Raw genomic sequence first — 27,740 nt, 5'->3', positions numbered from 1 at the left:
CTGCCCCCCAACATAGTGTTGAGATCTGTTTTTTTCTTCTGTAAGTTGAGATAACATCTCATTTTTAAAAGTCCCTTTACCTTTGTAAATGTTTGTTTGGGGGGGGGGGGAGCTTTCTGTCTGTACATGTTCCAATTGTGCAAATTTTTGATCTGCACGCCGGCCATTGTTCAGAACTGGATATAAATAAGTGGGGAACCTGAAAGGACTTGGGGTGGGTGCTTAATTTTCCCAGTTGTTCCCACACTATTTCTTTTTTCCATCTACCCACAGTCCCCCATAATATCACCCCCTTGTCCCTTGTTTTAACCCACCAACTAGCCTACCTTTCTCTGGCATCTCCGTTTAGAGCTACATTTATTATTTAATTTATATCCCACGCCTTTTTTTCACTTGTGACTGGCCCAAGTGATCTTCCATGGCAGAATGGGGATTCAAGCCTGGATCTCCCAGATTCTAGTCTGGAACCACTACACAACACAGGTTTGGACAGTAACAAGTAGCCAAGCCTGGCCCCAGTGAATCCTCCCTCAAAGGCCAAAACAGTCCAGGAAAGCGCCTCTTCCCTTTACCACCAAATCAGTGCTTCTAACCTGGCAAAACTGTTGTGATGGCCTGACAACAGCCATAGATACAACACTTTGGGGGGGGGGGGGGGGGGGGGCTAACCCTCCCAATGTTTCTTTTTTAGATTTTGCATTTTTCTGCACACCTGGATCATTCCCTGTCTGTCCATAGCTTCAGTCTTTAGATGTTAGTATCCACGGATGGGGCCACATTGAGAAGTAGAAACTAATGATACACTGATCTACGTTCTCTGCAAGTTGAAAATGGCACTTTCAGGATTCTGAATTTTTTTTCAGTCGTCACTGCAGAATCAGATTAACACCAGACCAAGACATTGTGAAGTGGCTGCGGGTATGAGATGGACAGTAAGAACCCATCTGAGACTGAAAGGCATGGCACCCTCACTAGCCTATCAAGCAGAAACAGAATTCATTTCATATTATAGTAATGACTCTTTATTTCCAAATTCACTTTTACAGCAACAGTCAGTGTAAACCAGTTGTTAAAACGCACAAATACAATATGGACAGTCACAGACAGGTAGCTAAGCTACGATGATCATACGGAGATTGTATTCCCTTCCCACCCCCCTCCCCGTTTTCCCACCCCTTGAAAATTTTTGAAGGGAATAGTGGGGTCTTCCAAACTCCAACATTGCCCCATTCCAGTAACCAAGCCCATTTTTCTTAACTTCCAATATCATGATTTTTCAACTGTCAAGTTAACACTTTTTTCTTCAAGCCCCTAGATATGTATGCTTATATACCAAGACAAGTTCAACATAGCCCTAGATTGGTACCCTCGAGGGTTAAACCAGCCAGAAAAGTGATGCCTGCGTTTTAAAATAAGCCATAAAGACCATCGCTTCAAGCTGGGGAAGTGTCCCTACCATTTAAAGAGATGGCGACTACGCTTTGGAGTGGGAGGAAAATCAGAATGTGCCTCATGGTTGGAGGGGGTGCAACTATACAATGAAATACGGCTGCTGAATGCAAGCCAAGGCTCTTGATATCTAAAAAGAAAAGGCAGGAGGGAGAGAATCCAGTGAAAGGTTTCACTGGGCTACTTCATGGCCAAGAGAATGAGTTGTCCTTTTCAATTTAGACATTATGCCAAGGCAGACAAGGAGAAGGGTAAAAGAGTTTTCCTAGCCCAAGCTGTATCTTTCGTGTTGCCTTGGATGCTATATTCCTTGATGCTCCACAAATCTGCAGACCTCCCCAGAATCCAGAAAAAGCCACAGACTGTTAAGTACAATATCCTGCAGTCATGAGAAGCAAGTGAAGAGCATGTGACCAATTGGGTTCTGTCTCTCTCAAGGAAATAAGCAGCCACCCAACCTTTGGGGGGCAATCTGCTTCGCTTCTAACTTTCTGTATTTTGCCCCTTGTATCCATAAGCAAAAGGGGGCCTGCCCAAATCACTGGGTGAAAGAGAAGCTGAGTTTAGGAGTAAAGCCAGCAGAGCACTCCTCCGTCTCATAATTTCAGTCAATCAGCAATGGACGTTTTACACACTTGTATGCCCAATGGGGAAGTCTTGACCTCGGGTTTCTCATCTTACGATGGATGGCAGGAGTTTTCCTCTCGCAGGCTTCTACTTCAAAGGAATCTCTTTAGGGGAAAGGAGAGGGCAATAAGCTTTTTTTTTTAAATTTATTCAGTGGTATTGATGTGCCTGATGACTTATGGGAATGTGAACAGGCATACAAGGCCTGTTGCTTGCTGTGCTTGTTTGGACTTCTCTCTCAAAATGGGAAAGCAGCGCAGGGTAAATAGTCTGGAACTAGCTGTAGTACTTAATTGGCCACCAAACACAAAGATTAACGAGAAAGATTTTACTGCTGCATGGACCTAAAATACGCCGAGATGCCTAATTTATTTCTCCAGTGTTGTGTTGTCCCGCAAGTGGTGCCTAGAAACTCAATGAAGAAAAGTTCCAAGCATGTTGCAGAAGAGCAACGGGTCACAAAACAACTGTTAGGAAGGCTACTTAAACACTAAGCCAACTTAGATGGATGCTAAAGTGGGCGGGTGGGGTGAAGCAGAGGATGGCTAATGGCCTCCTGGAAAGAAATGCCTGATCCACACTTGAGGGCACAAGTGGACTCTGAGAGAAGGTACCAGAGCAGTCAGGAACTAGACACGCCCCCATCCCATGCTACGTGCCAAGGTCCCCAAAGCAGCGGAAACTTCTGTTCCAGGTCATAAAGGGTGTTTGGAGCCAGCAAACTCAGCGCCTGCATGCCTTGTCAGGGTTTTTAAGCTAACTCAACCCTTCCTGAATAGTGACTGCCTGCTCTAGTTCACGAAACAGACTTTTCTTTGGGGGAAAAAATACCCTCCCTGTTTATACCGCCATGTCTGCTAAGTAAATGGTCTTTAAACAACAGATGTGTAAATCAAGTGTCACTGGAATGGGGAAAACCTGCATTTCTCAATTCCTCAAGTACTTTCAAAAAGTAATCTTGCTCTTTCACCAGGCTATTTCCCACATATCCAAATAGGCACCCAGGGAATCCAAAAAGGGGGAAATGTCAGCATCCAGCGGGGAGTAAAAATTGGTGCTTCCCAATCCCTTCTGTTAACCGATCTCCTCCTCCTCCCCACTGGGTATTTAGCCCTACGTAACCCAAAGGCCTGGTTTTATACAAATAGCATCTGCAACAGTCTGAAATCCAGGAGTGAAGGCAGTGTGCGCTGTGCTCTGGCACCACAACAAACACAGGATGTGCTTTAAGATCATGTTCTGCTCGGACATCACATGTAAAACACAGAACATGTGCTAAACAGTACTTTCTACCAAGGGGTCAGGCGACACAAACTGTATGTTGAGGAGTGAAATGCATATTTGAGTTATTTGTTTAGTGTGTCAATTGCTTAGTGTGCCGATCCCATGAAAAGATTTTCCTGTAACCTTAGCTGGAGAAGGACTACTAAGAGACTACCAGCCAAAAGCGCTGCCTTCTTCCCAGAGGTGATCCTTCCCTTAAGGGTACAGGAACCCAGGATGCACACAAATGCACTAATTCATAAAGTAGTTTGGGTTTCCCCCACCGTGCCAACAGGCATTTTACCAGCCTCCGTTTTTGATCAAGTGCTCGTTGACTGTGTTGTCGTGTGGACTGGCTTTCAGACGTGTGCATGCAGCTCCACAAATGAACAAAACACTTGGATGACCTACAGCTGAACGTGTGAAATGCATCCGTTCTAAAGTGGCCTTGTGTGAAAGGTGTAGGAAACCTCTTTTTGCCATCTGCCCCACCGTGCTTCCTTCATAAAGGCAAACACCAAGGGGAAAACATGCACTAAGGCCTTGGCTCTGAGCAAATGCTTATGCAAGAAAATAAATGGATTTGTTTTTTAACATGTTACACACTGCCCAGCCTGCATGTACTGGAGCTACCATTCCGGCAAGACGTGCACTCATACCTTAAACAGGTACGTCCCATTTTTCCCGTTTTTTTAAAAGACCTCAGGTTTCTCAGAAATACCAAGAGGGGCAGGAACCAAGAGAACGAATTATGCAGAGCTGCTTTAAGCCGGTAGAAAGAAGTAGGGGGGTGGGGGAGTGACAATAATGGCAAAAGACGGGGGCTTCAGCAGAAGCAGTCAGGGAGTGAGGAGGAAAGAATATAGCAGCAGCTGTCCTGGGGAAGAATTAAAGGCAATAGCCCTCAATTCACAAGATTAATTTTATCGAAGGGGTGGGGGGGGGGTGGGCAAAGGAAGTGTTTATCCTGCCTTCTACTATGTTCCATCTCTGAACTATACAACTTAAGGGACCCAGCAGCCTTCAGGACGTTAAAAGTCAGCTTGGCCTAATTTATACAGAGGCCATTTAGTTAAACAATAAACAAAAATGTGCACGCAGTCTTATCGTTACCAGGGAAATTCCAAAAATCAAACTAAGGGAATCACTTCTGCAGATCCATAGGAACTCTGCCCCCTTTGTGCTGGGAGCACCTGCCAAATGCCGAACAGAATGCCTTGTGTCTTCCACCAGGTGACATGACACACTGAAAATCGTGCATAAGATTGAAAGCTATTGTCACCTACCCCAATGTAGAAACATGTTATAGGGGGGAAAAGGGGGGAGGGGTAAATAATAATCATGCGATAGGTTCTTCTCTGTCTTGATAGGGGTGCATTAAGGGGTCTGCACATCCACAGTTGCAGAGACCCCTCTTATTCAAGATCCACCTTTAAAGCTGTTCAAATTCATCTAGAAAACTTCCTTTTGTTAGTGGTAAGTGGAGAAAGGATGTTTGTCTAAACCAGGAGTCCCTGACCTTTCCACGCCTTTGGCCTTTTGAGAAGGGGTGGTGAGCCAAAATGTCTGGTGCAGAAGACAACAAACGAACACGATACCCCCCCCCCCTTCTCCACTTTGCAAGAGAATAACAGAAAGGGAATTTTAAAAAGCAAACGAGAGCCCCAAGTAAAGGAAGAAGGGAGAAAGAGAAGGAGGGGTAAAAAGAAGGGAAGCCTGAAGAGGGAATAGAACCAGAAGACCAGCGGCTTCCCAGTCTTCCTGATTCGGTCCTTTGAAAGAGGGAATTAACAAACCCAACCATACAAACCTGCCCACTTTCTGATAAGCTCAGAGGAAAACCCTGGTCTAGACTAAAGTAACTGGAAATGGAGCATGAATGGTGGTTTCCAAGCCATTGCTAATTTTGAAGTCCTTGGGCTAGAGATGAGCAAATGGAAACGGGGGCGGGGGGGGGATGGCAGGCAGAGGGGAGAGAAGAAACTTAAAATAGCTTGTCAATGGGGAAAAAAGGAATGCTTTGGGGAGGGGGAGATGCAGATATAAAAAGAACAGAGGAAGAAAGGCCAGATTGGATTCTTCTCTTCTTATTCTCTCCACTCATTTAATGCAATCACAAGCCCTGCTTGGCCAGAGAAGCGGACACTTCATCAGCCAACGTGGCCAGTTGCGGGGAGTCCACCATGTTGATACTTCCGGAGGAGGAGACATTGCTAAGGCGACGCGGGGAAGCATCTCCAGAAATGGTGGGTGACTTGTAGACAATTTCAGCTCCGTGGTCAGTCTTGGCTTTGGCATTCTCGCGGAAGGTCAGCTTGTGGCTTTCAATCTGGAATGAGACCAAAGGGCAGATGAGGCCGAGGAAAGAGGTCAGGAAGAGGAGGGGCTCAACACCATTTGCTCTCCACCTGCCCCACCCCTAACACACACCCACGGCCGCATCATAGCCAGCAGTCGGTTGCCATGCCAAAGGGGTCCTTCAGTAGCAGCTCCACTTCCCTGAGCTGATGCTTCGGTACAAGGTGCTGATTGTTGCTCAGAATGAGGAAGCTCCAGGATTCCCACCCAGAACTGAAAGGGACGTTGCTTTCCTGCCACTATGAGACAAGGCTGGATTCCTTGCTGCTCACGGCCATTGGTTTAAATGAGCAGTTTCATTCAAGTAAGAACATGATTCCTTGAAGCGGAAATCCCAAGTTGTGTTTAACTACAATACAATGTGCATGAACCCAGATCTTTGTTCATAAGAGGAAGATGGAAGTAGGCCCTTCCTCCCACTGCAATATAACCAGCAGGAGAAACAAAACCTGCTCAAAGTCTACGCAACGTCATACTCGTCTGGAAGGCCCTACTTAGAAGCCACACGTCCTGCACAAAAAGAACCCAGCAGCCAGGAACAGATTAAATTACTAATGGGAAGAAAGGTAAAATCCCACAGAACCTTTGAGGACCACGTTTCCCATTATCAGTACAAAGTTTCATCTTATCCACACAAATCCCAAAGATCTGGTACAGTGACTTCCCTCCCCCTCCTGCTCTCACAAAGCTCATGACAACAGGTAACTACTTACTGGCATCACATGGGTGCAAGTCGGGGAGTGGGCTCTCCTCGGGCATGGGGGGCTCCAGGATGGGGGAAGGAAGCCCAGCCTTATTTGGGCAGTTTTGTGCACCATTCTTGTCTTCCTTGCCCTTCTCTCTCTGCATGTGGGTGGAGAAGGTCAGTGGGATGCAAAATAGCATCGTCAAATAAGATGACATGAAACCAAATATCTTCAATGGGGAGGGAGGGACATATAGAATTGGAGGAGAAGCATCAGAAACACAACTATAGTGTATAGGACAGGTCACAGAAACCCAGAGGTGGAGAAAAGAAGAGACTAAGGTCTACAGAGCACTGGAATGCACTTGGAGCAATCCAAAGGGTCGATATGGAACTTCTTAAAAAGCCCACTTTCCACTTACAGAATGGCTGTTGAGGTCCACCTGCCAATACTCAATTGGCCATGCTGGCAGGGGCTGATGGGAATTTTAGTCCATGAACATCTGGAGAGCCGCAGGTTGCAGACCCCTGGTCTAGGAGTTGTTACCCTGCAGATGCAACTAAGCTAGAGTGTACAGAATGCTCGCAACATTTATAAGCTGCTGCAAGTAAACCGTCTGATAAACCTGTAAGAATCCTGAGGGTCTACAGACCACTGCTTACAAATATGGGAGCAGTTTCTCCCAGAAGCAGGTTGGGGGAGGGGCAGATGCCTACCAGCCCCCGAACCTTCATGGATGGCTGCAGCTTTTTCACTTCTACACTCATTTGCAAGGTATATCTGGCCTACTCAGTTCAGCTGAGAGCAAAGAGGGTTAAGGCCATTAATATACCCTCCTACACCTTTGCCTTCAGAATCTGTAAGCAGTACTTATTTTCAGAAGACCCAGATAAGAAGTTTCTCCTCGTGTTACCTGAAATCTACCCTCTTACAGCAAACTCCTTAGACCAGCCTTGCCCTGTGAAAAAGCAAAGAAGTAGTTTTTGCTCTCTTCCATGGGGCAGGTGCCTGAAGGGGCCATATCTCCCTTCAACCTTCTCTAGGGTAGACCCCGCTCTTTCAACCTTTTCCCTGTAGGTCTCATGTCCAGACTGAGACCATCTGAATCAGTTTCAATTTTTCTGCCATGTCCTTGAACTGACTTGGGATTCTAGATGAAGTCTTCTGACTCAGCCTGAGCAGAAGGGAACCATGCTAGATGTCTCAGCTCTGACAGTACAGCCACACCATATGCACCAATATAATGCTTCAAAATTTTAACTTCCCTCAGGTAAAAGAAGCCATTTCCTATTGTCTACATTAACCTATCTATCCTTATGAATGCCCCCCTCCGCCCCCTTTCACCTTGTTCCTTATTCCCTATACCAGTGGTGGCTGAACCTTTGGCACTCCAGATGTTATGGACTACAATTCCCATCAGCCCCTGCCATAACATCTGGAGTGCCAAAGGTTCGCCACCACGGCCCTATACCAATCACACATGGGAGGCCAAGATCATGTTCACATTGACTCCTGCTCACAGGCCCAGACAATGACTTTCTTCCTCAGATACCCAAGATTGTCCAACTTTGGTCCAGGAAATGGAAACAGGAGAAAGAAGAAGGTGGCAAAGAGAGGTGAAAGATGCTCAGAAGGATGCTCAGTTCCAGAAGATGCGTGAATGGAGTGAGAGAAGGATAAGGAAGCAGAGAAGTTCTCCCGTCAGAAGCCAGTGCACTTCCTGGAAGGAGCCAATGAGAGCTAGAAAGTTTCCCAAGGTTATAATAATGAGATGTGTCTGACAGGAAAGGGCTGAAATGCACGTGAGTAGAGCCTCCCTCCCCGAGGCAGGCACAACAGATGAGGCAAATACAGACAGAGAAAAAGAACTGCTGGTATCCCTGGATTACTCCCCCCCACCCCCAACCCCACCCTCCGCTCCCAATTAAGAACAGAAAGGCATTTCAAAACCATTGTGCCAAATGCAAGGCTCCAAACTAAAAGAAATGCCCAGGACTGTTCTAGTGCCATTTGCATCCGTCTGGGCATCGGAGAGATAAGTGCACCTCCAGCTAGCATCTTCACATCAGGCTGCAGGTCACGGCAGAGCTCTGGCACATCCTGGTTCAGCAGCCTGACCCAAAGGCCTGGCTTATGCTTGCAGCTAATGTTTAAGCACAGCCCCATGACCTCTGAGGAGACCAGCGCTGTGACGGCACACCTGTGCCTGTCCAGGGCTCCACCCATTTCCTATTGGCTGCCCTCAACTAACAAAACAAGTTGTTCTGACCCTTCCCGCCTCCTTGCCCACTTGGGAAGCAGGTTGGCGGGCCATGTCTCAAACAAGACACTCACTGGCTGCTTACCCAACGCTCAGGGAGGAGTCCTGCCTCTCCTGCTTATTCAGCTCAGATTCTTCAATCTCTCCAGAGCTGGACAGGAAGGCGGTGGCTTGACATTGTAAATAACTCTCGCACATATATAGGAAACGGGCCAGCCTTTTCACTTGGCTATGGAATCTCATGCAGCCGAAGGGCAGAAAAATAACTGCCTCTCACACAAATTGCAAATGTCAGAGACCCCACCTCTTTTTTGGAAATAGAGACAAGAATACCTAAAAGTAGGCGCCAGGTCAAGGGTTGATCCAGCAGGGACAGTCAACTCCCCAGCCCTCCTTAAGACTGCAAATCAAACTTAAATTCATTTAATTACTGTTGGAAGGGGCAGCAGCTCCCTAAACCCTCCCGCAACACTTTGGGCTGGCTGCCTTGCAAAATTTTCCAAGAGCCACCTGCGCATTTAAGTATTCCAAAGTTCATATACCGCACATACTCGTGCATAAGCCGACCCGTGTATAAGCCGAGGCACCTAATTCTACTGCCCAAACCTGGGAAAACTTATTGACTTGGGTATAAGCCGAGGGTGGGAAGCCGGGAGGCAGAGGGAGCTCCTAATTTGGGCAGTGACATCAGAGGGAGTCACTGCCCAAATAAGGAGCTCCCTCTGCCTGCTGACTGGGCTTGACAAAGCCCAGTTAGCCAGCAGGCAGAGGGAGCTCCTTATTTGGGCAGTGACTCCCCCTGATGTCACTGCCCAAATAAGGAGCTCCCTCTGCCTTCCAGGGTTTGACCAAGCCCAGCCAGCCAGGGTGCCTTGGGGTTCCCCCTTCACCCTCCGAGGAGGGCAGCAACAAGCAGCTTCCGGCTGGCAGGGAGGTTGTCCCAGCCCGGCCCCCAGCCTCCTTGTGATGGACAGAAAATGGTGACTCGCGTATAAGCTGAGGGGGCTTTTCTCAGTCTTTAAACAGGGCTGAAAAACTCGGCTTATACGCGAGTATATACGGTAAAAGAAGAAGAAGAGTTGGATTTATATCCCCTTTTTCTCTCCTGTCTGGGGACTCAAAGGGGCTTACAAGCTCCTTTATCTTCCTCCCTCACAACAAACACCCTGTGAGGTAGGTCCCTTTAGTCTTTTTTTAAGTTGTAAAAATGCTCTGGGAAAGGGCAGGGGTCGGAGATAGTGAAGTCCCCAAGACTACGAAAAAGTCAACTTCTGCTTTTCACCCACAGAACAAGTCTTCCCTGAGCTCAGGGTAGAAGGAATCTGTATGGGTGGCAGCCACATTACTTTCAGTGAATAACAAACTCAGCTGCTGCTGCTGCTGCGTCTGCTTCTTCTTTTTTTTAGGTCCATCTCTATGTACCTTCCGACTGCCTCTTGGGATACTTGTTTGAAGTGGGATGTTGGATAGGGTAGAACCAAACATAACTAAACAGTGAAAAGGTAGAGATTATAAAAGTCAAAAAAATCTCAGCCGTTTCAGCTGCTGCCGCTGCCGCTGCTCTAGGGACCAGCCGTACGTTAAATACAAAACATGCATTTTAATACGCAGAAAGAAAAAACACACCTCTTTGCACATAACTTTGTTTCTCTCAATTGCCCTCATTGGGGGAGAAGTCAGCCCCCGGGCTCCAAAACTGTGACTTGGTGCATAAGATGTAGAGGAGAGTCGTTGAACAAACACTGCTTCACTGTTTGCCAAGGTCTGTAGCAGGCAGCAGACAAGTTAATGAATCCAACTTATTGAGAACGAGGGTCTCCACAAGGGTAATAAAAACGGGGGGGGGGGGGGTTAACTGCACGATTCAAATCAGCAAGCTCAAAGCCACAGAGATTTCCAAGAGATTTCAAAGTGTGCAGCAAAAAGCAATCTCTCACCTTTTAACTACTTTTGGTGAGCCTTTCTCCTCCTTCACAGAGAACCAAAAGAGATTTAAAGTTTACCTTTTTATTTCCTCCTCCTGGAACATGGGTGATGTTATCTAGTGACCCAATTTTCGATTGCACCTTTTCTTTGAAGTCCAGTTTCTCTGACTTCAGTTCAATCTGCCCGCCACCTAGAACAGAAATCAGGGCAGGATCAGCAGACTTCAACACGGCCTTCCACAGAAAGCCTCCTGTCTCTTTTTAATGCACTTCCTGTTCTTGTAGCAGGTAATGGAGTTACCCATGTGAGCTAAACCTCAAGCCCACATAGAAGACCAAAGCCCCTGCAAATTCACTGAGCAGAGTCTCATCCAACTTGGTATTTCATAGACGTTTTTGAGCCTTTGGAGGTGGGTGCAACCACAAAATGGCTGCTGTAGGAGAAGGAGCTATGCACAGAGGAATCCCAAGCACAAAGAACCAGAGGAGTAATTTTAAACAATACAATGAGAAAAAAGAGAGTGTGACAGAATGAAGTCAACACTCTGGTGAAAGCTGCTGCTGAAACAATGTCATTTTAATTGGCACAGCCGATTCTCCAACAGCCAATCAAAAGCCCTGCTGGATAGGAGCCCCTCCCCCAGCCCTGTCCACTTTCTAGTACATTTGGTAGGCACTACAAAAGGTGTTGCAAGGGCCACAATTCCCACAGGCACCACGCTTCGGGACCCCATCACAGACGCATCAACTTGAATGACATACCCATACTCCATTCAGCCTCAATCAGCAAAAGTAACAAAGCCACCTACACCAGTTCTAGAAAAGTAAATTAATAGCACTGGAGGGCCAGAACACTGGAGGGCCATAACATGATGGACAAATTGACTCATACTAGAAACATTTTAGTTGGGGAGCTTCAGTGGATGCTTCTCATGTAAGCTAGTGCTGTTAATAGTGGAAGGAATTTCTCCTTGCTTACTGAGAGTTGGTTCAGATGCATTTTATCCTGAAGGTGGTGAACCACTAACCCAGAGATATGAAGGCCATTACACATTCACTGGACCTCTAACTTAACGCTAGACCTATTCCATAGGATGACTGGGATGACTATACATGGAAGACAAATAGATATCCTGGGCTTTGTGGAACAAAGAGTTAACAGATGGCAAGAAAGAGGGGTTGGTGTAAAGATCATCCAGTCCTGCTGAATGGAGAAAAGCTTATCTCTGAGGAAAGAACTCTGAAGCCCTACATGCTGAGGTTTAGGGTCTGTGAAGCTAATGAGAATGCTTAGTTCTCAGTGTAACAAATCTCAACAGAGGTCTGAGTAGAACTCTCGACATTCTATGAAGAATCCACAAAAGCAAACCAATTTTTTTAGATATTGAGAAGGCTTTTGACAGCTTAAAATGGGAATGTATGGAAAAAGCCTTGGAGTTAATAGATTCTGGAGAAAACTTTCAAACTTGGATAAAGACAATATATAGTCAACAGACAGCAAAACTTAAAATTAATGGAGAAATATCAAGGTTGTTTAAAATAGAAAGAGTACGAGGCAAGGCTGCCCATTTTCTCCTCATTTATTTATATTATCTCTAGAGATAATGCTGGAAGAAATAAGATCATCAAAAGAAATAAAAGGAATAATTAAAGACTTCTGGTTAAGAATTTATAATAATATTACAAAAACATTAGGAATTAATTTGAGTTTTCAACCAAAACTCTTCCTGGATATTTCTGTTAGACAAAATAAAATGTTTGTTAATTTTTTATTTTGTTAAGAACTACAACAACAGCTGGTCGGACTGTTGACGGTGCCCCAGCAACTGGGTGCAGGAGTCCAAGCAGCCCTGGCACCTCCAGCTGGGGACAGCCAACCAATATCAGTGGACCAAGATGGAGCAGGTACACAGCCCACTGGTGCCAGTGTGCTGGTGACGCCAACACCTCCGACCCAGACAGAGGAGGAGGAGGGAGCTAAAAGCCATTTTCAATGACAACTCCAAGACTCTTCCATGCTTCCTAGTACAGGTCAGGTCCTATACACATGATATGTGAAGAATTTGATGACGACGAAGAACGACTATACAAAGTTGGGACTCTCCTGGAAGAGGAGGCGACAGTTTGACTAATAGGATTTTTTGAAGAGAATGCCCCGCAACTAATAGACTTTAACCTATTTATACTAGCACTGCATCGCCATTTCAAGGACCTCTTCCGGAAAGACAAGGCCAGGGCCTGCCTACAAAGACTACAACAGGGGAGTCGGTCAATGACTAATTACAGAACAAAATTCCAATAACTAGCCAATCAAATACATAACTGGCCAGAACAGATCCTTCACCCACACATTAAAAATGGCCTAAATCCAGAGATACTTCAATAGGCCTTGGTGTTGGGGGACCATGACACACTGATGGGGTGGATCTGCCTCGCTGGAGACGCAGAAGGACAACTAAAGGAAATACAACACTTCCGGCAGCAAGGTGTGGGGGCTGCCCTGACTCCCCCCAGATGACCAGAAGCAAAAAAAATTGACCCCAGCCATACAGACAAGGAAACAGAACAGACCATCTACACATGACAGTGCTGACGGACTATGCCTACACTGTGGTGAACACAACCACCTAATTACGACTTGCCCCAAGACGGCCACAAGGACAAGGTCAAGAGGAATGGTGCTAACGAACAGGCGAGTGTCAGACCCAACCCCTTAGTCCTTCCCCTTACGTTAGCCAACAGGGGATGAGGGGCCAAAATGACTGTGAGGGGGCTAATGCTAAATATTTCAGCAAAAAGTAATGCTGTTTTCAGATACAGATTAGAAAAACTGTTTTGGAAACGTTTCCAGAATCAAGGGAAGGAAAAACAATGCAGAACTCCGTGGAGGAAACATTTTATTTCCAACCTGAGAATGTTGCAAATGGAAAATGCAGAAAAGGCCACAGTCAGTACTGTCTACTCAGATTGCCAGTGGCTCCCAGGGTCTCCATCAGAGGTCTTCTGCATCACCTTCGACTTGATCCTTTTTAACTGGGGAGATGTTCTGTAACCTACACTCTACCACTGACCTATCCCAGCCCTCTCTGAACAATTCCTGTGTGGAATTCATAATTCTATGCCACTCAGCAAATACTTGGATATGCTGGTGGGGTGGGGAGTGAGGTGTTCAACCAAGAGAGGACAGAAATGTACCCTTCTCATTCCTACAAGTGAATTCTGTAGATTGCCCAGCCCCATTCAAAATTTCCCTAAGTAGCTCTTTATCTCAGTAGACACTAACTTTATGTGTGACGCAACCTCTCACTCTCTTTCTTGGTAGATGTTCTGTTATTCCCTTCTCTATTCGCTCCTTTCTTGCAGTTTCCTCTCATGTTCCTTTTGATGTTCCAAAATGATGTTCCAAAATATATGCTTCTGCCGCCACCCAACTTTAATGTTTTATTTAAAAAGAGAGATAGACACACAGTCATCAAGAGTACCTGGTTTATGATGAATATTGTCCAAAGAACCACACTTAGACGTCACGTGGCTGAGGTCCACCGGCTTGTAAACAATTTGGATCTGTGTGGATGAAGAGAAGAAGTGCACACTGTTTCTTTGGAGTCAAGATTTCGACATGTTAATAAGAGCCCACCAAGATGTGCAAAAAGAGAGATAGACACCACACTGGCGCAGTCTGAAAAGCCCTCTGTACAGTGAATCAACCACACACAGGCAAAAGGAAAGTTTTCACCAGAAACTGTGGAGCACTGAAGGAAATTCTTCCCTGCAAGTCAGCATGCACAGACCCTGATTGTTAAGAACTGCTTTTGCAAGCTCAAAGGAACAAGGACCAGCATATAAAAGTGGATACCTTTTTATAAGGTATCATAGCTTCCAAATCAGCATTACTGCCTATCTCAAAAGTTAATTAAGTACGAGCCTCTTAAGGAGGAAAAACACATTTTAGCCTTTCCTTGGCTCTGATATATGATCACATTATTCCACATTTTTGCAAACTATCAACTTCAGGAATTTCTTCAGTGGAATGCAGTTTCAACTGCAGTTGTTTACAAGAAAATGTTAGACGTGACCTTTCCACTGTGGGATGATGCATATTTTAAAAGGTAAGCCACCATCTGTTTTATTGCTGTAACCACTTTTATTGGTAAGAATTTAAATTTTCCCTTGCAGAATTGCCACATGTGGCTGTAAGTCACATTGTCCTTATTGCATTTCCACAGCATGCACAAAATTTTTAATCACATCTCCAAAGGACAGAAGTGGAAAAGCAACAATAATTGAAAGTTGCTTAAGGTGACAGTGGGAAAAGGGAGAAAGTGTGTATCAAATAAAAGAGGGGGGGAATGTAAAAACAAACAAAATTAAATACCTTTTCTGATGTAAAACTTAAGTCTTATGTCCACAAAAACTGAAAGAACAGAAATAGTCAATGTGCAATGAAAAGGGGTTGCTTTTTAAAAATATATATATATCCTTTTAAAAGTTGTAACTGAAAGGAAGTTATCTGGAACAATGCTGGAATTATAACCAAGTCGTGGAAGGAATTTATTTCCCCCCAAAAGAAAGCAAAGTCTGGATGCAGGCAAGCCCAACAGTGCAAGTTCTGATGAATCAAATTCACTGTGCATCTCTCCACCCTCCGCCCTCCTCCCCGTAAAATAACCTTACATATGTATATTCTATAGATCAGGTTTTTTTAAATATATCATATTATTTTTTCCACTGAATTAAAAGTTAGTACAGAAAAAGGAAAAAAGAGAAGTGAAATAATCATAATCATAAATAGATCTATATTAATTGAACTGAAAAATACCTATTACAATTCCAAATATAATGAAAAGGAAGGGGGAAATAAACTATTAATTTGACAATCCCTTCATACTACTATACTTGTTAAAATGTTTATTTAAACTCTTGTACATTAGGATCACTTTAGTAAAACATAAACTTGTCACTACTTTAGTTACACTGTTTCAGATAAGACTCTTCATTAGTTTCAATTCATCTTCTGGACTCCTGGTCAGTTAACTTTGCCATCCGAAAGTGCTCTCTCATTTAAACCTCCTAATTTTCTTCAACAGGAATTCTTTCTAATTTCATCAATTACACTAACTACAACTGTTAAATTAGAAAATAAATTCTTATTGAAGTTATATATGGTAAAATATATACCCTTATACATTGGAATCATACTAGTAAAATATAAACTTATGCTTAATAAATACCAAGTACCATTCTCAATAATATAAGGGGAAAGGGGGAGAAGAAAAAGGGAGGGAAATAGCAGACTATCTTACTCATATGATTAGTTCATATTAAGATTTGATATTTTTAACATTCTATTATAGATTAATATCCAAAATTTTAACATAAGAAAAGACACATTTCTCACTACACATTCCAATATTTTTTAATCTGTTTCTTACAATCTTCTAAGTAGATGATCTATAAAATATTCTTTTTTTCCTGGAATTTGTTCTTACAGTTTCAAATGAGTCTTTCCACTTTCTTGCAATTTGGGAGGATAGGCGACCTTTTATTTTTACTAAGTAGCTTTCCTCTAAAATCAATCCTGAAGTCTTCAAATAAATCTTCATCTTTGTTCAGGGGTGTGTTCAACAGGTCCTGAAATATTGATATATCAATCTTCCTTACTACTAAAAATTCTCAGTGGTTGTGATCAAAATCAAGAAGGTCTTCACCAACTAGGATCAAGAAGGTCTTCACCGACTGCAAACTGTCAAGAAATTATTTTCAAGATCTAGTTCTGTTATTTCCTCTTCACTCAATATTCTTTTCTGCTGGCTATTTACTGAGATAGAGAACTCCACTTGGATCTGACTACACTAGAATTTCTTGTTTTTAACTCTTAAAAATTTGCTTCATGTTTTGTTTAAATTGGTTTAATTGCACAGAGATTAGCTGAAGCTGTGTAATTATATCCATTTCAGAAGGTGGCAGCAGCATATCAGGGTAAGGCATTTTTCAATCGGAACCCATTCGTGAGAATGATTGTTTACCTTTGAAGAATAAAACAAAATAATAACTGCTTCTTTTTTCACAGTCAGCAAGAAGCCATTCCGGTATGATAGGTATGAAGTTGTCTTTGGCTGAATAATTATAAATTTCAGTGTAGCTTCACTCTATGCCTCCAATAATCATTTCCCTTTGCAAAAGGTCTCTTAAACACTTATAAAACTTTTCCAAAACCCCTTGTCACCACCATACACAGTTAAGATTTCACCAAGGAAGCAGATGAATCAGCTTACATTACCAGCTCATCAATTAAGTTCTTGTCAATCTTGAACACACACACGTCCATTCATCTTGTATTCTCTGGATCAAAAACTCTGTAGTCCACTCAGTATACTGAACGCTTTGTACAAGTCCAGTCCAAATCAATAAAGTAATGACTCGTCTAAAAAAGCAAGAGTCATTCAAAAATGTTTTTAGGTCCAGCTTTCCAAGCCTACCACATGTCTCACAACTGTGAATGTTCAAACCACACGGGATCATAGTAACTTCAGCTCAGAAGATAGACTAGATCTTAAATGAAGTTTCTCACATACTTATAAATCACTTGAAGAACTTACCGATCATTGCATCACATCCAAGGAGAGTTCCACATTCAAGAGAATCAATAAATCAGCCTGTTTATTGTTGGCCATTAGCCTTAGATGCTTTAAAGTCTGTGAGTTTTAAAATCCATTTAGTGTTGTTCAGACATCAGATTAGGGTTCCAGACAAAAGCACAAAAAGCTTCTTCATTTAGCTGACAAAATTGTTTTTTTTTCCTTTTGAATTCCTTCAGTACTCCAAAAGTTTTACAACAGACCCAGGGATAAAAAGAGCAAGAGAGCCCTCAAAATATTTTAACTGTAAATTCTAAAAGATGCTTAAACAGAAGAAAACAAAAGTAGAACACTTTTAAAAAGGAAAAGGAAAAAAAGGGAGTGAAGAGAAAGTCTCTTCTGCTGAAACAGCACGCTTGCAGTCACTGATCCTAGATTTTATGAGAGCTAGTGGGTCAAAAGAAACCCAAACCAGCCTATCTGTTGAATTAAACGTCCTCAAAAAAAATGAGGAGGCCAGAGTTAGGTCCAGTCAACTCTTTAGCCACCAATTTGCCCCATTCAGTGAGCATAGCCAGGAGCTAACAAAAGCTCAGACTAAATGAGATGCCATTTCTTCCAGAAGTCCTTGCTACTCTTTGAGATTTAGGTTCTGCAGCTGGAACAAAATATGCTAAACATGCTACTGAAATAAACTATTTAAATACCACCACACAATATCAAACCACATTACTTAATCAGTGGCCTGCACGTGGGAAGAAGACAACCAGGGAATCTTAAACATGAAAACATAAGGTGCACAGAAAATACTTGGATTAGTAGTTACTAGGGAGGGCAGGGTATTAAATCAAATAAATAAATATAACAATCACAAGCAACGTTGTAAAAATTAGCACAATTTAAGCAGACAAATGACAAATCTTCAAGACAGGGGGAAGGATACTCTCTACTCATCTGTTTGGAGTTGCTTTCCCAAAAGATATCCACTGACTGTGGCCAAACAGGGCATTCTGAGCTGGACAACTTGAATGTATCTTTGGTCCCCCTCCCCCGCATACCCAATAATCAATCATTCCTTTAAAGAAACTGGTCTAGAATGTTCTTCCAGATCCCCGGGGATATGAACTTATAGCCGTTCACTGGGCACGTCCCCCAATGCACACACATTCACTACCTGTCTCTAGAGGGTACTTTTGAAGATCCCAATTCCAGATGTCCCTCGCTACTTGTAGCTTAGAAAGGTCAGAATCGTTTCTGGCTCCTCTCCCATTAGCTAGTTAATGGGCCACTGGGCTAGGTTATCTTCTAATAAAGATGCCAAGAAAAGGAATAAGATATGAAACAGTTATTTTTTTAGATTTAAGGCAAAGTCCTTTTCGCAATTGTGCAAGCTACAGAGAAGAAAAGCAAAAAGAGACCAACAGCTCATTCCCAGACAGAAGCAGGACTGGGATGTCTGAACGCCAGACCAACAGTGTCATGGAGAACCACACTCACTAGACTGCATCAGGTTCCCAGCCACCACTACTGCCAGAAGATACCACGGTATATCTTTAGGGGCCTTTAAACCCAGACAGGTTTCAGGAGGACAAAGTGGCAAGTAAAATCATTTGAGCTGCATCAACAAGCCTTCGAATGCAGACTGTGTGTGGGCTGTACTCAACCAGACTGCTCAGCAAACTCAGAGTCGTTTCATTGGAAGGCTCCATCCTCAATGGAAAGGACGGGCAGGGCAGAACTGCTATCAATAAGACCTCATCAAATGAGTCCTGTTCCCATAAATTTAAGTTTTACAAAGGGTGGGGCAAGGAAAGAAAGAGACTGTGCACTGAAGCCATTTCACTCAATCTCAGCCCACTGAGATTTCACTACATTCCCACTCAATCTCAGCCCACTGCCTTCCTCACCACATTCCCACTCAGCATCTCTGCAATTATTTTCCACTCTGCACTTTCCATAGGATTATTGAGCTGGCTGTTGCTCAGTGGTGGGATCCAAAAATGTTAGTAACAGGTTCCCATGGTGGTGGGATTCAAACTGTGGCGTAGCGCCAATGGGGCTGGGCGGGGCACGATGGGGGCATGGCCAGGCATTCCGGGGGTGGGGCATTCCTGGGCGGGGCTGTGGCAAGGACGCAGCCGCTGCGCCGGTCCTTGGGCGGCAAAGGAATGCACGCAGGCGCAGGCTGCCACGCACGCCAGTGCACCTCCTGCTAGACTGCTTCAAGTTCTGCGTGCTACTGCTGAGAAGAGGGGCGTAACTAAGTCAAAAATCACGTGGCAAAATCACCAATTAGTAACCCCCTCTTGGCACACACAAATAATTAGTAACCTACTCTCGGAAACCTGTGAGAACCTGCTGGATCCCACCTCTGCTGTTGCTCCAACTGTCTGGAGCAGGGGCGTCAAACTCATTTGTTACAAGGTCCAGATATGACATAGATATCACTTGGTAAGTCCCCAGTAGACTGGGGCTGCCTCCGCTAGTGGCCTCACAGTAGGCTCACCAGTTCAGATCAGAACCTGTTGAGAGGGCCTTGGGAGCGAGGGTGGGCTGCCTTGGCTGGCTTGTGGGCTCTGGAGGGGCTGGATCTGGCCCCCGAGCTGCATGTTTGACACCTCTACTCCTGGCCAGATCAGGAGGGGAGAGGGGGCTGCCTCAGCTGGCTTAAGGGCCTGATAAGCCCTCCAGGCCGTATGTTCAACATCCCTGGTCTGGAGCTTTGGGTAGCTGTTAATATCTGGCCCTCTGGAAAGGAGAAGAGAAAAGGAAGGGAGGACTTGGATGCTGCATGGTAGTTTGCCACAACCACCACCTCTGTCCTCACAGGATTACCCAGGCTATGAGCCAAAAATGGGTCCCCAACCTTTTTCAGCCTGTAAGTACCAAACACAAACACCAACATATGAGATACTGGGGGGGGGGGGGGGGGCAGTCATGTCAACACTCAAGACAATACAGGCAAATTTTTTAAAAAACTGACCGTAGTGAATAGAATAAATTATGCAAGTTCAGTGATTTGATGGAAATATGTAGAATTTGTTCTGTCGGCGTGATCTGTCTCTTCTCAACACGCTCCTTACTGCTTTGCAAAGAACACCACAGAACATGTGCTCTGACATGTTTACAGCATACCAGCGCATGACTGTATGTATCACATGCCCCTGTGGTCCTTCATACATGATTTGGCTGTCCGAGAGCCCTCTCCCACTTTTCAAAAGCAAACTTCTAACCTTCTTAGATGCCGAGGATGTTCAGAAAGAGGGCGAGTCTGTCTGGTGAAAACTCAGAAGCTAGATTTTGACTGGCCACCTTTTCCAGGGCTCCTATACCACATGCTTACCTTTTCTTCTCTTCCCATAGCCATTGCCTCCTATTAGGCATCCAATAAACTTCACATGCTTTCTGCCTTTACTGTCCCCTCTGCTCCTCCAGCACATTCTGACATTCATGTACATTTGTGAAAAAAAACCCAAGTTGGAGAATGCTAAGCAGAATTAACGACAAAAACCCAAATTCACATAATTTGGAACACAGAATCTGCCTGTCGTTAATTAGCAACATTTTTTGTGTGTGCGTGCAAGAGAGAGGAAAAAAACTTGTTCAGCCTCGTGCCTAATCACTTCTAAACCACCACATGGGCTCCCAGACTACACAGGACTTTTCATTTTTTCTATCTACTACACATCCTGCCTTAGCATCTTCCCTTCCCATCAGCTAATTAGGTCAGGATCTCTATGTACTTCTCCAGGGAGCATACATAATATCTACGTATCTAGATTAGCGGTCCCCAACTTGGTCGCTCACCAAGACCTTTCCTGCCACCTGCCAAGCATTTTTAGGAAGTGGATGGGGCCAGATAGAACTTCCACCTAGCCAGGCTTCTGATTGGCTGTGCAGATTTCTTAAAATATTGCTTAGTCAGCAGTTGCCACCGCCTCACAAGAATCTGCACTGTATTACTGAAGCTAAGTGGTAGCAATCGTTTCGTAGCTTGCTCCGCCTCCTGAGGCAGCCATTTTGTTGCTGCAGCCACCCTGTCGTGTCAGAATTCCAAATGCGCCCTCAGCTCAGAAAGGTTGGGGACCTCTGATCGAGACAATAGCAAACTTAAAGGAACCTTAGTCTCCAGATATGCAGCAATTTCTGCCCAAAGCTCCCGCCGTCCCGTCCCCCCCCCACATACACACACACACATACAGAGAACACACTGGAGGTTTAGTACAGCTACATCTTTATCAGAAACAGATTAATTCACGGCACGTCACCAATAGCCATCTGACAGTGCAGATAGCATTGGTGCTTTAGTGGTTAATGCACATCATGCCACTTGTAAGTTAAATATTACTGTGCACGGAATGGTGTGAAAGTACTCACACTGCCTCCTCCCGCGGTGTGTTTGAGATTATCCTTTGATCCACACCTGGAATGGACGTTGCTAAAGTCCAGCTTCTTATTAACAATCTGCACCTTTGATAGCCAGAAAAGAACATGAGTGACAACCACTCCCATCCACAGACACAATTCCAAAAGGATTCTTTACTTGAAGGGGTAAGTGCTGTCTAAGTCAGAGAAAGCAGCAAGGGAAGTCCCTCCCCCCACCTTGGCAAGAAGGTCAGTTCCATGAACTGAAGATGAAGCAGTTTCAAATTTCAGCTCGCCTAAGGTGAACAGATTGACTATGGAGTGGGGGTGGGGGGGAAGCATGCATGCACTTCATTGTAGAGTCTGCCCCATTTCTATCATGACAAATCCTAATACCATATTCATGCCAACACCTGAACTGGTTAAAAGTACGTCCAGATATTGTATTGAGACATAGCTGAACTTCTGGCAGCAAGTCAAGGTGAACTCCCACCACGAAAAAATATCTGGAAATGCCAGAATTCACTCCCCATTTTTTTTTATCAAGTTGTAAAATCGGCAGAGGGTCAAATGTGCCTTTACTCTGCTTCTTAGTTATAAGCAGTATTTTCAACCACAGTTCTGAAATAAATGATAAGAAGTACAACCTCACAGAAATTTCGGTGGGGTCAGAATCCGTAACAGGACTACCCATAAAGGCAATTTAAAGTTACTTTTGTCTATCTGCTCCTTTCAAAATGAGACTCAGAGCTGCAAAGTATTTTGCAGAGGCACCTAAAATGAGTGATCAGAAGGATCAACCAAATCCCATACTCAGTGGTGGGATTCAAATAATTTAACAACCGGTTCCGGTGACGGGATTCAAATAATTTAACAACTGGTTGTTTACAAGCACATTCAGGGGAGGGTGGTATATACATTAAATTTAACATAACATAACTATTGTAACAACTGGTTCTGCCAAAGTGGTGCGAAACAGCTGATTCCCACCACTGCCTATTCTCCTTCAGGGAAAAGAGATAGTGAGTGGGGGGGGGGGGGGGGGAACAAAAGAGAAGGGAAACTAAGTTCTTCACATTTAATTCCAGAAAAGGCAGTTACCAATACTTGCAAGAGAAGTTGTCTTCCCCTGTATTTTGATATGCATACATTCATATACATGCAGAAAAAGAAGATTAAATCATCAATGGAAGGGGGGGTGTAAAGAGTTCAAGCAAAAACATTTGCATTCCATGACATTCGTGTACAGCCTAAGCAAACATCTATAGTATTGTACACTTCCGGAAACTTTCAGCTGGAGAAGCAAGACCCGGTGCAGAGGTGAAAACAACCAGGCAACCCAACCTATTTTGATCTGAGCCATCTTCACAACTCCCCGAGTTGTGCAATTTCATCCTTGGTATTTCTACGAACTCTCACAACCGATGTTTGGAATCTAACTGACCAAGATAACTGCAGTGTCTGCCCTGTTCAGTGCCATGATATAGAGTACTAATTTAAAGCTCACATGCAGAAATCAAAATAATCAGCTATAACCCTCTGGGCCATGACAGATTTCTGAGAGGACGCTTAATCCTAAACGTTCACATTTGCATTAGTCCAAACTTTCGAGGATTAACTTGTAAAAACCAAAATAATATTGTGATATAAATACTCCATGCTTCGGAACAGACAAATAAAGAAGAGGGCACCTACTAGAAAAGTACCTGTCGTTTCTTCAAGAGATACTGTAGATCTCTAACCATGATTCAGAGCAGAGTTGTCCAACTCTGGCCCTCCAGATGTTCGTGAACTTCAATTCCCATCAGCCTCTGCCATGAACATCTGGAGTTCCAGAGTTAAACATTTAAAGGCTTCTTTGATAAAAGGCATCCTTCCAAGCAAGTCTGTATAGTGGCAGTCTCATACAAGCTTTGGGGTCAAAATTTAATTTACATGTAGAATTATTTGGAAGATATGTATTGCCAACTAAAAATTTCTATTTTGCCAACTTGCCCATGTGACTTGGGAATGTTTTTATGATCAGAAGCTTTGCAACTCTCATTCAAAATTAACCATAAGAAACTCCCTCTTCAATCTGATTTTCTGTTGTCTCAACAAATAACACTCCAACTGAACAATGGAAATGGTTGAGATGGCTCCTGTGCCTCGAAGCATTTTTATTTACATCTCAGCTAAGCGCTGTATAATCCTCCTTTCATTTTCCACAAAAGGATGATGCCCTTGCTATTCACATTTTACAGAATTGGGACAGATACGATCTCTGCCATTTTCAACTTGAGCTCAAGGACATGGACAAGATCCTTGGAGAAATACCGGTTGCACTTGCCTGTAACTGGAGTTCATTGAGCGGGCATCCTAAGCAGGCACACATAAGGTCCGCATTTGTGCTGGGCCAGCCACGGTACATTGGCAAGCTTTAAACTTCATCAGTTGCTGTTGCCAACAGAACAAAAGGCACTCCCTCACCTCCCCTATAGAAGTGAGGGCGCTTTCCCACCCAAACATCCACATGATTGGGGGGAGGGGGAGGTGCGTCATCCCCTCTGTTCTCCTAACACCACCGTGCCAAGCTTGCTCATCTATCATGGCTGGCCCAATGTGGCCCCATTGTGGGACTGCACAGAATGCCCACAGCGATGAAGTGTGTCTTGCCAGATGTGATTTTCATCTTACCCTTCCTGGCTAATAAAAGCTGACAGAAGGGAGCGGGTCAAGTAAATAAGGGGAGTGGGAAATGCTTCCCTGAGGTATGGTAAATTCCCTGAGGGAGTTGTAGATGCTTCCTTCCATGCTAAAAGTGGCAGTGATTAGACCTGAAAAAGCCCTCCCTGCGCCCTATTATGTTGCAGAATGCCCGCCCAAGATGCTTAAGCAAGATGCTCGAGCAGGATTGTTGCTTTTCAGCTCCAGGGGCTTTTGAAAGAGACTGATTTTCTGGACCCATTTTCAATCTAGTTTCAGGCCAGAGTTTGGAACAGAGACTGCTTTGGTAATCTTGGTTGAGAACTAGACAGGTGAAATGTGATCCTGCCAGTTCTTCTGTTCAGTACTATCAACCTACTGAGCCACCTCTTCGTGCAGAAACTGAAAGGCACCATGTTACATCAGTCTGAGTCCTATCTAGGAAGCCAGTCATACAGGGTGGTGTTGGGGGATTCCTGCTCTGCCCCATGGTTGTTGACCTGTGGGGTTCCAAAGGGTTCAATCTTATCCCCTGTGCTATTTAATATCTATGTGAAGCCACGGGGAGAGGTCATCATGAGGTTTCAGCTGTGCTGTCACCAATATGCAGCTGCTACCGAGCTATCCCTTTCTTGTCCATCTAATTCCAAGCACACTGTTGATGTTCTGAACCAACCGCTTGGAGTCAGTAAAAGAGTGGATGAGGATGAACAAGCTGAAACTTGATCCTGACAAGACACAGGTTCTCTGGGTTAGTAAAAAGGCCCCGAGCTATACTCCCTTTGAAAAGTCAAGTTCAAGGCTTGGGAGTGCTACTCAACACAGCGGTTACCTTAGAAAAAGAGATTTTGGTGGCTCAGAGTGCTTTTGTCCAGCTTTGGCTGGTCCATCAACTGCATCCATTCCTGGTTCAGTCAGATCTAGCCACAGTAATCCATGCCTTATTTACATCTAGCCTGGACTACTGAAATATGCTCAAGGGCTACCTTTGAAGAAGAAGAGTTGGATTTCTATCCCCCCTTTCTCTCCTGTAGGAGACTCAAAGGGGCTTACAAACTCCTTTCCCTTCCCCCCTCACAACAAATACCCTGTGAGGTAGGTGGGGCTGAGAGAGCTCAGAAGAACTATGACTAGCCCAAGGTCACCCAGCTGGCGTGTGTGGGAGTGTACAGGCTAATCTGAATTCCCCAGATAAGCCTCCACAGCTCAGGCCGCAGAGCGGGGAATCAAACCCTATTTCTCCAGATTAGAGTGCCCCTGCTCTTAACCACTACACCACTGCTGCTCCTTTGAAGAGTATTCAGAGGCTGCTGTTAGTGCAGAACACTGCAGCTAGACTAATGGTCAAAGTCAGCTATCTGGAGCATTTGACCCCAATATTACAGCATTTACACTGGCTATCAATCCAATCCCAATCCCAATTCAGGGCTTTGGTTTTGACCCTTAAAGTGCCTTGGAACCCACTTATTTGAAGGACTACTTTCTCCCATATACTTGTAGTACCCCCATAATCATGGGACAGCTCTTGGCTTCCTTCACTAATCTTTAGGAAGCGGTTGAAGATGGGGTTTTTCAGACTGCATTTGATTACATTTAGTAGCAGTCCTGATCTTAAACTTTGGTTTTGTGTTTTCAGTGTATTTTATCCAGTGGTTTTTATCTATAAGCTGCCTTGAGAGAAAAAATGCAGCTAATAAGCATTTTAAATAAATAAGTGGTCTAGGACATGAACCTCTGATTTAACTACTTCTAGAGTTGCCACTTCTGGCTTGGAAAATTCCTGTAGATTTGAGGATGTAGCTCATGGAAGAACTGCAGCGGGATATAATACCACAGAGTCCACCCTCCAAGACAGCCATTTTCCCCCTGTTGTCTAGAGAGGAGCCTCCAAGGCAGCTATTTTCTCCCTGTTGTCTAGAGAGGAGCCTCCAAGGCAGCCATTTTCCCTGTTGTCTAGAGAGGAGCCTCCAAGGCAGCCATTTTCCCTGTTGTCTAGAGAGGAGCCTCCAAGGCAGCCATTTTCTCCCTGTTGTCTAGAGATGAGATATAGAACTCTGGGAAAACTCGTGGACAGCAACTCGATCCACTACTCAGGCAGCGATCATTAAGAGGGGTGCTGCTGGCCCTTCAGCAACAAATGGAAAGAGGTTCCTGATTTTGGGAACTTACACACCACATGATTTACAGATGTGAAATCAGAAAGAAGCGACAGTAAACCTCAATGCTAACACAGAACAACATCTGCACAATCATCCCTCCTGAATTCTATACATGTCCTTCTGTTTCTGTATGCATGCACACAGGTGTGTGTTTTTAATCTTGTCTTCAAAACCATGTCATGGTTTATTATGGGAGATAGTTTTGAGAATGCCTTTCCGCTAGGTTGCTCTGCCCCCTCCTTGCCATCGTGTGTTGCATGTTGGGGAAGGCAGGACATCTACTGAGCACTGCAGATCCCTCCTTTCCTACCCTTGAGAGGCACTCTACCTGCCTCTCTGGTGTTGTCCTGCTTCCATCTTCCATGGCCTGTCAGTGAAGCACACCTTTTCGTTCCCTCTCTGGTCTTACTCCCACCTCCTTGTCCTTGAGAAGCCAGCCATCCCCTAGACCTGAATCTGGCCCAGCCTCACCTGTTTCCTGGCCCAGGTGTCTCACTTTACTCATCTGCTGGCTGACTCCTGTAGATTCTCTTGTCCGTTTCAGGCAGCCTGCCTGTTCCTTGACATCCTTCCTTCCCACAGATGACTGCAGACCGAGTAACTATCCTGGCTCCAGGGTGCTGGTGGTTTATGTTCGGACAGTGATATTAAATGAACTTATTTTTAAAAGCCCTGGCACTGACTTTCATTTTTTGCATGCTGCTAGCCATTTGTCATTTCTTATATTCAGTGTTAGGGCTCAATCCTGAAATGTGGCCAAAGACAGAGGAGCAGCAATTCTCAGCACTGGCTGCAAAGGACTCGTCAACTGAAACAGAGACAGGGCAGTCTAACAGGCCCAGGATGAAATCAAGAATTAAAGCAGGGAAAATACTGGCATGCAGCAGCCTTGCTACCTTTGTACAAGGGGATCAGCCTGCAGTAAGGTCACACGTATTCTGCCTTCACGTAAATATCAGTTAGTGCATACAGCTGTCCACATGCAGAGAGTTCTTTCTGCATCACACACCACCCCTGCGCACCAGGCCTTCACACTGCATGCTTTTCAAAGAAATGTCACTCCCAGCGTCCCACTGCAAAAATTAGGCATTCCCTTCATTCCAATGTGGCCAGGCACCGAGCATCACATCAAACAAATGTGCCACTTATTCTTTTCAAATGGAAGATCTTGTGGAGCTCCAACCAAGAAATAAATATCCCGTAATTAACTTAACATGGTATTGGCATATCTACAGAAAATGGCATTCGAGGGCAAGTACTGAAATCCCCCCCCAAAAAAAACTGCACCCTCCCCACAAAATTGTGGACCCGGGGAGGTGTGGAGGGAAAGGGTGCCCTCAACCTCTTGTCTACCTCTTGAAAGGCAGCATCTGCGAGCATGGTAG

General features: G+C 44.5%; 1 protein-coding gene across 7 annotated transcripts in view; it reads right to left on the bottom strand.

Moving 5' to 3' along the window:
• Nucleotides 1–1,006: 1,006 nt before the first annotated feature.
• Nucleotides 1,007–27,740, bottom strand: part of MAPT (microtubule associated protein tau) — a 103,905-nt gene continuing 77,171 nt past the window's right edge. For 4 of the 7 annotated variants that reach the window (XM_048516901.1, XM_048516900.1, XM_048516902.1 and 1 more), the window contains 4 exons: nucleotides 21,524–21,616; nucleotides 14,051–14,132; nucleotides 10,647–10,759; nucleotides 1,007–5,668 (listed from right to left, as the gene is read on the bottom strand). In XM_048516901.1, coding sequence (XP_048372858.1) covers nucleotides 5,453–5,668; nucleotides 10,647–10,759; nucleotides 14,051–14,132; nucleotides 21,524–21,616 — 504 coding nt within the window. In that variant the 3' untranslated portion in view covers nucleotides 1,007–5,452. Of the gene's footprint in view, nucleotides 5,669–6,410; nucleotides 6,541–10,646; nucleotides 10,760–14,050; nucleotides 14,133–21,523; nucleotides 21,617–27,740 lie in introns of all 7 variants that reach the window. The other 3 variants (XM_048516903.1, XM_048516905.1, XM_048516904.1) reach the window with 3 other exon arrangements.

The sequence above is a fragment of the Sphaerodactylus townsendi genome, linkage group LG15, assembly GCF_021028975.2.
Source record: "Sphaerodactylus townsendi isolate TG3544 linkage group LG15, MPM_Stown_v2.3, whole genome shotgun sequence".
Classification (NCBI taxonomy): Eukaryota; Metazoa; Chordata; class Lepidosauria; order Squamata; family Sphaerodactylidae; genus Sphaerodactylus; species Sphaerodactylus townsendi.
This window is presented reverse-complemented; position numbering and strand designations above follow the sequence as displayed.